The sequence below is a fragment of the Leuciscus leuciscus genome (assembly GCF_965113295.1).
Source record: "Leuciscus leuciscus genome assembly, chromosome: 6".
Taxonomy (NCBI): domain Eukaryota; kingdom Metazoa; phylum Chordata; class Actinopteri; order Cypriniformes; family Leuciscidae; genus Leuciscus; species Leuciscus leuciscus.
The window spans coordinates 22021701-22034929 of record NC_138730.1 but is presented as its reverse complement, the minus strand read 5'-3'; the positions used below and the strand labels follow the sequence as shown (position 1 = coordinate 22034929).

General features: G+C 35.7%; 1 protein-coding gene across 1 annotated transcript; it reads left to right on the top strand.

The window, feature by feature from the left end:
- The first annotated feature begins 2763 nt into the window (after positions 1-2763).
- On the top strand, positions 2764-11314 carry LOC309500552 (serotransferrin-1-like). The gene is made up of 17 exons (XM_082172170.1): positions 2764-2909; positions 2996-3147; positions 3244-3346; positions 5093-5275; positions 6908-7043; positions 7129-7184; positions 7272-7432; positions 7598-7745; positions 9003-9151; positions 9246-9342; positions 9452-9472; positions 9596-9757; positions 9871-10021; positions 10125-10192; positions 10296-10483; positions 10715-10877; positions 11009-11314. Exons 1-17 carry the CDS (start codon positions 2873-2875, stop codon positions 11038-11040), a joined length of 2007 nt encoding a protein of 668 aa, XP_082028296.1. The 5' UTR covers positions 2764-2872; the 3' UTR covers positions 11041-11314.
- Positions 11315-13229: the final 1915 nt, after the last annotated feature.

Genomic DNA, 13229 nt, shown 5'->3' with positions numbered 1-13229 from the left:
TGTAAGCTGTCTATCCCGGCAGTATTGGTACAACTTTTCATTGTTTCGTATCCTCTTTATCACAGTGTTCTTCAATGTTTGCATAGGCCTTTAAACTTTTGCAAGCAGGGCTAAGTTAAATAGCTGCAGCTGGTCAAACACTCAGGTCAGTCAACCACAGGATTTGCACATACAGGCACAGCTGTACTCATACTTGGGAATGTAATCGAAACTGAGAGATTCTCAGACTTGAACACCAGCACGGATCAGCCAGTATCTAGTATTAGTACCAGCGCAATATAACTCCATGCTCAGATCCAGGGACAAATGCACCAAACAGAACCAAGGGATGGGCCCCTCACAACACCAATATATATCAATATATCTTTGTGGGCCCCCTCTTCGCCAAGGGTCCCTGTTACTCAGTTCCACTATTACCTCCTGTCTGACGCCCCTGCTCAGATCTTATAAAGTGCTCCAGTACACTATCTAAGAGCGGTTACATAAGGGAGCTGAATCTCAGTCACCTTTGTTCATTCTCAGAAACCTGTTAATGTGCTGCTAAATGCGACAAAACGATAGCTGTTGAAGTATTAGCACAAAATCCAAGATCAATGTCGATCGAGAGACTGTATACATTTTTCTTTTGAAGTACTGCAACCTTGATTTCCTAGTCTGACATGCTTGAAGAGAAGGACATGCATATGCTTTTAGTATATTTTCTTCATAAATACACATGATCTCTTCAAACAGTGGCTCTGTACCCCTGGGAAATGTTTCATGGAGCTGAGCATCTGCTTGAAGCCTCTCTGTTATCTCCTTCAGATAGTGGAGTGTCCGAGGTTAGAGTTCATAGACAGCTGGACCTGGTAAAGTCAAAGTTTGTTGTCTCCAAAAAAAGTCTCCAAAAAGCCAATTAAAAGAATAAGATTTGTAATAATATTGTGAATAATAATATTTTAATTTAACCGCTTATCACTGCTTATTAATATTTGAAAAATGCATGTCAATCAAATCAAGGTCATGTAATGCAATTAACATGCAGGAAAAAAACTAAACAGGAAATGGTTTTCCTGTTATATTTATATATAGTTTTAATTAATTTGATTATTTTATTGATTTTGTATTAGTTATCTTAAACTAAATGACAATGTGAAATGTTGACGTGTCAAGCTGTAATATAAGTTTCATTTTTTGTAATATTTTATTTCAGTTAATGTTTACTTTATTTCAAGTAATGACATTTTTTAATGGTTTTAGTTTTAGTTAACAGTAATAACCCTGTTGTCAACGTCAATAAGTCTGTTCAAATATCATATAATTTGACCTTTTTACGACAAGAAAAAGGATAGATCAATATGTAAAATGTCACGTGATGTGATTAATGAAAAACATAATGATATTTATTAATAATTCATGATATTTGTAACAACGTTTTACCTTGAAATTATTAAGATGTGTGCACTTTTTTTTTCACATGACATTTACATTTTAATTACATTTAAACTGAAAATGGTTTAGAAGTGCATATGATACCAGCAAAGAGTACATTTCTTATAACTTGGCACATGCAGATTGTAAAAGATTTTTCCTATTCTTTATTGTGCAAAAATTCATTTGTCATTGACCCAATACAGGATTCCATTCCCAACTGACCAGGGTTCAAATGTGGGATTATATTCTATAGGCCAGTGAATCCAAGTCAATGCATTACCAAGATTGAAAACCACTGCTCTAAATTTATAATAATGCGTTTTATAAACAAACGTTTTCTTTTTCTTTGGGATAGAAGACTGAAACTAAAAAGAGTCAATGTTGATAGTGCAAATGACATGTCAGATAATGCATTTAATTGTAGTCATTGTTGTATGTCAAATTGTAGTCAAAATGCTTTTATTGTATTTCACAATAACTATAACTGGTTTCAGTCCCATTCTCTCTCTGGAAAGCCCAGAGTTGTGCAATCCCAGTGACACACTGGTGTGATTTAGTAGCAATGTTTAATCTGGAAACCATCACTCTTCTGACATACCCCAAAAAAAGGCTTTTTGGTTTATTTGCTGAACTTCTATCAGTTTGTACTTTACACTTTTGCATTGAGTAATATTTACAATGTACAAAAGTCAAATACAAACCAATCAACTGATTTCTAAGCACACACATGCAACGGTCTCTGAACAGAGACAATGTTTACTCGGGCAAATGTCTTTACAAATGATGATATCCACCATAAGATGAGTTAATCATGTCAGGGAGCATGTAAGGAATGTGAATCTAGACGGTGTTTGGATAAATCAACACACACTTTTATTCTGATGTACACAGCAGTACTGGAGACCGGGGCAAGTTGTCACACGGACTTTACCTTAACCATAAGTTTTGAGTTAAAAGTCCAGTTGCATAAATGTGGTTTTGCCCTCAAAACTACAAACTACAATTTCAATATCATATTTTTGTTGTGAATGTTAAACTCAAAACAATAAAATCACACTAACTATTGCATATATAATGAAGGTAGATTTTAATGAAAGGTAGGTTTGTCATGTTTTAATGTGATTTTCTAGGTGCATACGTACAGTATAATTGTACCGTTACTATTTATTTATATAAAAGAGAAAGCTAATGTTTATTTTTTAAATTGTTAATAAATGTTCAACATTAACATTAGCTGCACCAGGGAATTTCCACGAAAAAAGAAAAAGAAAATGGCCACTTTGCAAATGTGAATTGGCTCACTGCATGCACAAGCAGATATTGAGAAATCATGAGCAAACGATGATGATGATGATGATGATGATGATGATGACCCAACCCACTAGTGCTTCCAGACCTCCTATAAAAAGCATGTTCTCTCCTGTCTCTTCCTACCAGAAATCCCTGGTGACGGCCTAATATGAACATCCTGCTCATCTCATTGCTGGGCTGCCTTGGTAATTCTCATCTTTGATATTGTTGTTATTTTCATCTTCAGTTCTTATTTAATCATTGTGTTTATCACTGATTGTTTTCTTTGCAGTTGTGGCACTGCCCTCAGCCAGTGCTCAGAAAGTCAAATGGTGTGTGACAACACAGAAAGAGCTGGATAAATGCAAACACCTTGTAGCCAAATCAGCAGATCTTGAGTGTGTTCTCCAGCCTTCTACAACTGACTGCATAAAGAGCATCGAGGTAATAAAACGTGTATTATTTTACCTCACTCACCCTTGGGGGTTTTGTTCAGTCTAAACTATTGCATTTTCATTAAATTGAATATATAATTCACAGAAAGGTGAGGCAGATGCTGTAAGTGTTGATGGAGAACATGTTTACTTCGGTGGACTCAAACCTTATGAACTCCGTCCTATCATTGCAGAGAAATCTAAAAAAGGTAAATATTTTATTGTGGTGTTGATGAAGAGAATATATATATACACACACACACACAAATGTTTTTTTATTTTTCATGAAATAATTATTATAATTCATAATTCATTGTGTTCAATGAATTAGATTTTGAACATCTTCATTTATCATCATAACCTATAGACCAGTTGAGTATTATATTTCAATCTAAATACAAGGTTTATGACTAATTGACAATCAATTGAATTAAAAATATAAGTAAAAAGATGTAGCCTATTGTGTAATTCAGATGGATCATTAACAATGAGCAATGCATTTGTTACACTGTTTATTCAGTTTTGTTAACGTTACTTCACACTGTAAAGCCTGACATATGAAACAATTGTCAGAAAAAAAAATGTAATGCAAGAGTTTAAAGAATTATAGACAAAATATGAAAAAAATCTAAAACATCTTATGTGTTTTTTGTGGAGCATCATATTTGATACATCAGGAGAATATGGAGCTCATACTTTAGGAAAAAAGTGCAGTAGCTGATGTTAATATGCAAGAAGAAATTTCGATAGCTTTAAAAGTAAATCAGTGAGATCTTTATAACAGTATAGCTTAAAATGCACACACACACTGTCACGGAATAGTTGAACGTGAGACGAGGATTCAAATGCAGAGGAAATTTATTAGTCACTGGCAGACAAGGTACAAAACTCAAAACCTCAGATAGCAAGCGGGAAGGAAACACCAGGAACAAGTAACTTGGACAAACGAACCAGCACAGGACTACAAACACAGGAAGGCTAAATAGGGGAACAAACAAAGGAGGGTAACGAGAAGGACAGGTGGGACAAATTAACCAATAATCTGATAACAAGATGGGAGGGGCTAGACAATAGACAGGAGAGCACATGGCACAAGGAAATAACATGACAGCCATGTGCTCACAACAGACCAGACTAACACAAACACATGACAAACCGGGAGTGTCACAGCTCTGTCACTAAACCAAGAGAAAACCCAGACAAGGGTGACAGAACTGTGACACACACACACACACACACACACACACACACACACACACACACACACACACACACACACACACACACACACACACACACACACACACACACACACACACACACACACACACACACACACACACACACAACAATCAATCAGACAATAGAATGTAGTAGATTGTGTTCAAGAGGTTTTTCAGCACAGTTTTGAGCATGTTGATTATTTAAATACCTTAGAAATGTGCATATCAAATATGATTCAGTTGGCTTTATAGAGGTAATAAAATAAAATTCATTGTTAGTTCATGTTTGCTCAGGTCTGTAAAATAATATGAACAGACACAACTTTTGAATTTAATAATGCATTAGTAAATGTGGAAACAAATATTAACTGAGATTAATGAATGCTTTAGACATATTTTTAATTGTTAATTCATGTTAACTAATATAGTTAATGTTAACAAATGGAATCTTATTGTAAAGTGTTACCAATATTTGATTTAGTATTTCACATTAATGACACTTTTTCAAATAAATAATAATGACACAATGCTGTTCATGGTTTTCATTTGTGCTTTAACAACTATGTTAGCAAATGTTTCCATTTGTTTCCTTTAATAATATATTGTATAATGCGTCATCTTCCTGTACATGTTGAAATCCTTTCTAAACATGTTTCAGTTTAGCAGTGAGTGATTTCTGTCAGATGTGTTTTTGAGTCTGTTCCCCTCCTCTCTGCTTCACTTCTTCTCTAGAGCCCTGTTATGCTGTCGCTGTCGTAAAGCGTGGCACTCAATTCACCATCAAAGATCTCAAGGGAAAGACTTCCTGCCACAGTTGTTATCAACAGTCTGGAGGCTGGGATTTACCTATTGGACGACTGGTTAGAGACAGGATAATTGACTGGGATGGTCCTGATGACATGCCTATTGAGAAGGGTAAGTTTGGCTCTATTTGGAGATCATATGTGGATTATTATTATATGGCTCTCTGAAATACTGGCATTTAGTGGCCTGGTATTTCCTGATATTGACCGTTGTCCATGGCAACGCTGTATATTATCAGTCCACTCATCCATGCAACCAGCAGCACTTACTGTATGTGACTCTCGTATCACACCACAGACTCTCGTTTCACAAAACTGCCGCCATCTTGAGTCTCATGTATCTATTGTTCTAACAACAGAGGGCTTCATTATGCTGTAATATTGGTGCAGGGTTCATCTTGTTGCTAGACCAATTTTTTTTCTCAGAGACAGCTTTTAAAATAATATACTGGAAAAATTATAAAATAATTAAACTCAAATCAATATTTTATCATTTATTTAGGCGAGTAGTCAAGCTGGGATAATAACAGTAAAAAATAAAATATAAACATTAGATGAAAAACTTAAACTTTAAAAAGCTTAAACAAAAATGTGAAATGTTGCCTTGGCAACAAAAAAAAACAAAAAAAAGTTGAAGTTCTAAAATACTAACGAAAAGTGAAATAAAAATTTTATTACAGTTTTTCTGAATTGCTCAAACACATTTCTTGAAACCATCACCCACTTTCTCAAAACCTTAAACACAAAACCAAATTTTCAAACCACATTCAGAGAACATCTGACTCTTCTGGCAAAATCAAACAATGCTCTCAGATCATACACACAGCGTGTCAATATTATAAACACTACAGATGTACACACTACATCAAAAATGGAGAACACAGAATCCAAAGCATGCAGTTTACAGAAAAAATATTTTTAAAGAAAATGATTTATTATATTGTAACAAAGTAAACAAATTTTGCAATTACGTAAAAAAGTATAGTAATGACAACTTACAGTAGTAAGGTGAATAAATTGTATACTGTATGCACTACAAGTATAGTATTGTACTGAATATTGAATAGTATTGAATGTCTGTATATTCAGCACTTGCATACTGTGAAAATACAGTGTAAAAGCCAAAAAGGTTACAGTAAAAAACTCTAAATGAAAAGCATGTTACAGTACACTAAGGTCAGTGAGAGACCTTAGAGACCTTAGAGACCTTGTTCGTTCTCGAGTCGTCCTCATCCTCTTCCTCCTCTCCCTCTTATATTGTTTCCATTGTTTTGGTATCAACATTCAGAGTAAATTTTGGGACTCTGAACTGACTTGTATTATGTACAGTTTGTTTGGCCACATCATTAGAAATAAGTGTGAACAATTTTGAGTCGTTGTGTGTAAACGATGACAACTGTGTTGTAGTTGTGTTTAACTTTTGCCTGCCTGTGTTTAGCGTTTTGAAACAAAAGTGCATTACAGTGCAAAATGTGTTTTTAGTGAGTGAGAATGTATTTAGGGTTTTGGAAAAAGAGTGCATGAGACTTGCAAACAGTGTTTTAACTACCTGAACTTGTTTAATGTTTTACAGAAAGAGTGATTTATTCAACAAATTTGTTTAGGCTATTGAGAATTTGGTTCAGAGAATGGGGTTTAGTGTTTTAGCAATTCAGAAAAACTGTAAATGTGATTTTTGGTTATGTGAATTGTTTTGTAATTCATGTATAACTGAATAATGGGGCACTTTTTTTGTGTTCTCCAGCTGTGTCACAGTTCTTCTTGCGCAGTTGTATTCCTGAAATATCAAAAACCACATACCCAAACCTGTGCTCAGCTTGCCAGGGTGACTGCACCTGCTCACAGAGTGAACCTTGCCATGGAGATTCAGGAGCCTTCCAGTATGAGCCTTCCACACTAATACACTCATATTTCCATTGTCTTCTCTCTGTATAAACAACAATATAACTCATGCATTCTTTCCAGGTGCATGAAAAGGGGTGATGGGGACGTTGCCTTTATTTGCCATGGTGGAATCCCAGGTGAGTGATATCTTTTCTGCAAAATCTAAAATATTATCCAATGTCACCAAACCATTAGAGATAATCTGTCTAATCTGAATTATTCAGAAAGTGAGAGACAGGACTACCAGCTGTTGTGCATGGACGGCACTAGGAAAGAAGTTGAGCAGTACAAGGACTGTCACCTCGGCAAAGAGCCCGCCCGTGCTGTCATCGCCCACAAGGATGCTGATTCACAGTGCATTTATACAAACCTTACAAAGGTTCCGGTATGTCATTGCAATAGATGCTGCATCAGTAACTTTTAATTTCACCATACTACATTATTACTAAAGAAAGACTCTGTCATTGTTTTAAGAAAGTGAGAAATATTGATCTAAATCTTTCACCCTGTAATTCAGGAGACAATGAAAGCCTCTTGTTGTGTTCAACAGCATTCAGATCTTTTCTCTTCTGATGCTTTTGGGGGTAAAGACCTGATATTCTCAGACTCTGCAACTGGCCTGGAGGAGCTCCCAAAGAGCACAGACTCCTTCCTCTACCTGAAACAAGATTATTATGAGGCCATGCGTGCCCTTAGAGGTGACACAATTATACCAAAAATACATGTGAATGTATACAGTGTGCCTAAAAAAAAGTATTGGGACAATGAAGCCACACATAAATATGCATTAAACAACATTTATTTTAATTATTTAGCATTCATTGAAGGAAAAAAAAATTGTCATCAATTACTCACTCTCATGTCGTTTTAAACCTTTCGTTCATCTTCGGAACACAAATGATGGTGTTTTTAATGAAATCTGAGAGATTTCTGTCCGTCCATTGACACTTTGACACTTCAAAAAGTTCATAAAGAGATCGACAAATTAATCCATATGATCTTTTTCTGAAGAGACATGATCGCTTTATAAGATGAACCGATTGAATTTAGGCTTTTATTCACATATAGACATTGATCAGCGAACATAAACAAGCTCAAATGTACTTGCTTGACGTGAGAATGAACCTCATTGGTTCTTGCAGAAGCTCAAACGTGCTGCCTGCGTAACACATGAGAATGAACCTCATTGGTTCTCACACATCAAGCGAACATGCTTGAGCTTCTGTTTACCATAGATGATGTGTGAGTTAAAAGCCTAAATTAACTCTGTTCATCATCTAAAGTGATCGTGTCCCTTCAGAAAATTTGGACAAAACAGCTCGATTCATATTGATTAGTTTTACGATCTCTTTATGAACTATTTGAATCGTCAAAGTGGTAGTTGCGTAGGCTGTCAATGGAGGGACATAAATCTCTCAGATTGCATTAAAATATCTTCATTTATGTTTCAAAGATGAACTAAAGTCTTACTGATTTCGAACGACATGAGGGTGAGTAAATGATGACAACATTTTCATTTTGGGATGAACTAACCCTTTAAATGCTAAAAATAAACTTTATTTAGGATTTTTGGTTACACTTATTTTAAAGTGTCTTTGTTACACTGTAATTAAACATTTAAGTACTTATTATAGGGTTAGGATTATGGTTTGGTTTAGGGTTAGTTGCATGTAATTATGCATAATTTATAGTTATTACTAGAATAACTATATGTAATTATATAACAACGACACTGTAAAATAAAGTGTTACCACATTTTTTGTGTGAACCTTATGTGTACTATCTGCACACACACTAAAAAGTGAGTTCTGAGAAATGCTCTAGCATCATGTGTTTGCAGATGCCCCATTTTAAGGCTGACTTAGGTGTCAAGCACTTTTGGGGCCTTGAGTTTGTAGTTCTTGACATTTACTTGAAAAGCATGATTGTATATTGTATGTATAATTTCTCATCAGTTGGGAGCCCGCCACCACCAACTCCGGACCGTAAAATTCAATGGTGTACTATTAGCCATGCAGAGCAACAGAAGTGTGACAGTTTACAGATTCCTCGTTTGGAGTGCAGAAGGGCATCATCTGTGGAAGACTGCATCAAGAAAGTCATGGTATTGTTGGGTCACATGAGTGCTGAGGTTGATGTCAATCATCTTTACTTGCTGTCCACCTGTAGGTTAATATTCTGTTTTATTTTCACTAAAGCGCAGAGAAGCAGATGCCTTTGCAGTTGATGGTGGCCAGGTATATATTGCTGGAAAGTGCGGTCTAGTTCCAGTCATGGCTGAGCAGTATATTCAACGTAAGAATGAACACTACCTCATATTTCATGAATCAATTCATAAGAATACTATTAGTCAGAACTTACATGTTTGATGAAATCTAAAATGTTATTCTCTCCTTCCTTGCAGAAAGCTGTACCGATAGTGCAGGCAAGTATTACATACTTCCACTTTTGTGAAGCTCTAGTCTGCATTTTCTCATCAGTTGTCTGACAACAGTTTTCTATACTTGATCCGATAATCCTGCAATGAACATTTCTGTGATGTGCACAGAGGCCTCAAGTTACCATGTTGTGGCGGTTGTGCGTAAGGGCTCGGGTGTAACGTGGAGTAAACTAGAAGGGAAAAAGTCCTGCCACACTGGCCTGAACCGCAATGCTGGTTGGAAAGTCCCAGATTCAGTCATATGTGGCAAAAAACCGGACTGTACCCTATGTGAGTATCACTGAGTGTGTATTCTCAGCTGGTTAATTCATGTTTTCTATTGATTCTTTAAGAATTAGTTCATGTAATTGCATAAAATAACATATTTTGTCTTTATCTCTCAGACAAATTCTTCAGTGAAGGCTGCGCTCCTGGTGCTGATCCTGCATCAAACATGTGTCAACTGTGTAAAGGAAGTGGAAAGGAAGTTGGAGATAAGAGCAAGTGCAAAGCCTCTTCTGCAGAGATCTATTATGGCTATGATGGGGCTTTCAGGTATGGACCGTAGACTAGAATGGAAAGGGAAATATGTTTTTTAGATCTGTATGCTGACTCCAATCCATAATCTAAATACATCATAATCTCACTCCTCTTGTAGGTGTCTTGCAGAAAAAGCTGGTGATGTTGCTTTTATCAAGCACACTACTGTTGGGGATTACACTGATGGTTAGTGTGGTTTACGTCGATTAATAAAGCTTCACACTTTTCATAGTGTCACATTTTTAAATATGGATTTTTCTGGTCTGGTTCCTTCTCTATATCTACTTAGGTAAAGGGCCAGAATGGGCTAAGCAACTGAAGTCAGATGAATTTGAACTGATCTGCCCTGAATCACCTGAGAGAACATTCAAATACTCTGAATTTGCTGCATGTAAACTTGCCAGTGTGCCGGCTCATGCTGTGGTCACTAGGGAAGATGTTCGCGATGATGTGGTGTCCATGCTGGAGGCGGCTCAAGTGAGTTCATTGCAGTTCTGTGTAGATTTTCCTGTGGATCTAATTTTTCCTCTTTCACAGATTCTGCATTTTATCTTTTGTGATGTTGAAACTAGCACAGGTAGGAGATGTAATGTAAATCTCCGGTCCTGTTCACGTTTTATTTACTTGTATTTAAAGCAGCATCTTTTGTGTTACTAGACCTGTTTTGAAATTTTGTCTTATCGTTAAATTCTCTCCCCCATGTTTTAGACATCTTCAGACGGCCTGTTCAAGTCAGAGGGTGAAAGAAACCTCCTTTTCTCTGATTCCACTAAATGCCTTCAAAAATCTACTAAATCTCTGGAGGAATTCCTGACTAAACCGTACATGGACATGATTGAAAAGACCTTCGAGACTGGCCAGGGTGTACCAGGTATAGAATATGTCTATGATTTCCTACAATGATTTTGTTAAAAATGTTAAGATTTTATAGCTGTGTCTTGTTGCTTTTGACTTATAAAATGATGCCCACTTAGTTATTTATTCTAATGTTTTTCTTCACAGATCTGGTGAAGGCATGCACTTTGGATAGTTGAGTTCCTAAAAGAAATACACATCAACTTCAGGCCATATGAGCTTTGTCTGACATGTTTCCCCAACTAAGAATCTACATCTCTGAATCACTCTATTTCTCCTTATAAGTTACCAGTATGAGAGAAACATGATGTTCATATGTTGCAGTAGTGTCATTATAAATGATCAAACACAAGGGTAGCCTTGCTGGTAAATCTCACACTCAAGAACAGAGATTGATGTAATGGGTTTCTGTTTTATTACAACAGGGTTTGAAATAAAAAAATAAAATAAAAATTATATGAGTATGTTTCATAATTATAGTCAGGCAAAGTACTAAGAAACATCAGTATAACCAATATAGAAAAGAAAAAAAATTGAAAAAAGAAAAAAGAACCACGTATGTCTGCATCCTCTTATGGGGAGCATTGCAATTTATGTCAATTCAAGAGTTATTGTCATTTACAATATGTGGGGATGAAATCGCTTTTCTCTTGCAGGTCCTGCTGTAGTAACATAAAACTTGCATGGACTTTCTTACAATAACCACAACACACATACTACACACAGCCTTTTGCAGGACATAATACAGCACATAATATTATAACTGGCGACAGGTCACAGTATTGTGGAAAATAAAGTGTTGATATGAATTTCTGAGAGGCATGAGGACATTTCTGAGGATGGATGGATGGACTGAAAGATGTGTAGCAAATTAGCTCAAAGAGGAAATATTAATAATTAATCATAACTTGTTGTGAATAATTATTAATATTTGTATTAGTTAATCTGATTAACTTGTAGCTAAATTAATATTTCAATCAATTAATCAGTTCGTCCAGCGAACACTCTGGATTATTAATTAATTGGTAACGCTTTACAAAAACAGTACATGAATAATAATTAATAGTTACTTCAACATGAACTCATGATTAGTGAAAACATGAACTAATCATGAACCAATGAAGAGCGATCCTTTATGACAGGAGTCATAATTCATGCATGAATAACGGCAGCCTTAACTACATTTTATAACATGTTTGATAGTTACTGCATTACACATAATCTAAACAATTTATTGTCATAATTTAAACTATTGATATCTGCAGCTTTGTCATAAACATTTATGAAAGGCACTGGATTAGTTTGTCATTATTTTAACTGATCCCCATCAAACAGAAAATCATTTATCTTAAAGGGTCTTACAGTAATCTGTTTTGTGATATTATCTTTCCCATCAAACTCAACCTACTGAGATTTAAAAAGTTCCTGAGGAATCGGTTCCCCAAAAAATAGCCAAACAGGAAACATGAAGTAAGGACAGGGGAACATTTGCTGGGATCAGTAGTTTTTCCTGGCTCAAAACGAGGCAGAGGTAGTAAAAACCTGATCATGGCTGAAGAAAACACTTTTTCCAAGCACACATTTTAGGTATTTTAACAATAAGGTTAAATAATAATAATTAATTAATCATTGTTATTTTGAGGACACTATCATGTGTTTCCCACAGGATTTTGTGAAACTGTGGTGGCTGGACCTTGCTTCAATTAAACATTTATGGACTTAAAAGAAAGCCCAAACATAAGGCAAGTTTAACATACATGTAAACTAATAAGCACTTAAACAACAACAATAATACAGTTAAATACTGTACATAACCTCCTGAAAAAGCCCAATACAACGCAAACATGTCTTTAATTATTAATTCCATTTACCAAAGCAATCAGCATTAGATTAAAATGCCAGCATTAGCGTAGGAAAACAATAACGTGCCGATCGAGCTGCTCCACTAATGAGTGTCCCACCAGAAACAAACCCTACATACTGTAGTTAGGGGCCTAAATATACGGGCCACATAGCCTAAATGAACTATACAAATCAGAAAATGGTTTAGATCAAATTAAACTTTTAGTGGTAGTTATTAGCCTACTCTATTTTCCATGTTTGATTAGACGGATCTGTGTGGTTAATGGCTAAATAAGCATGTGCCATTCCAGTTATTTGTCACAAAACTGCAGATAGAAGATTATGATATTACAGTTTAAATTATGACAGTATTAAATAGGGGTGTGACGAAATCTCGTGCCATGAGAACTCGCGAGATTTCTCGTCGCGGTGAAAATTTGTCTCCTGAAATCAGCAATGATGTAGACCTGAATGTAGACTAGCTAATACCAGAATCATTCTCTCGTTACGATGGTTCCCTGGTTAT

Coding starts and splice junctions, on each gene's coding strand:
- LOC309500552 (XM_082172170.1), top strand. CDS start 2,873: ATGAACATCCTGCTCATCTCATTGCTGGGCTGCCTTG. Junction 7,185..7,271: donor TTGCCATGGTGGAATCCCAG/GTGAGTGATATC, acceptor TGAATTATTCAG/AAAGTGAGAGACAGGACTAC. Junction 10,193..10,295: donor TGTTGGGGATTACACTGATG/GTTAGTGTGGTT, acceptor ATATCTACTTAG/GTAAAGGGCCAGAATGGGCT.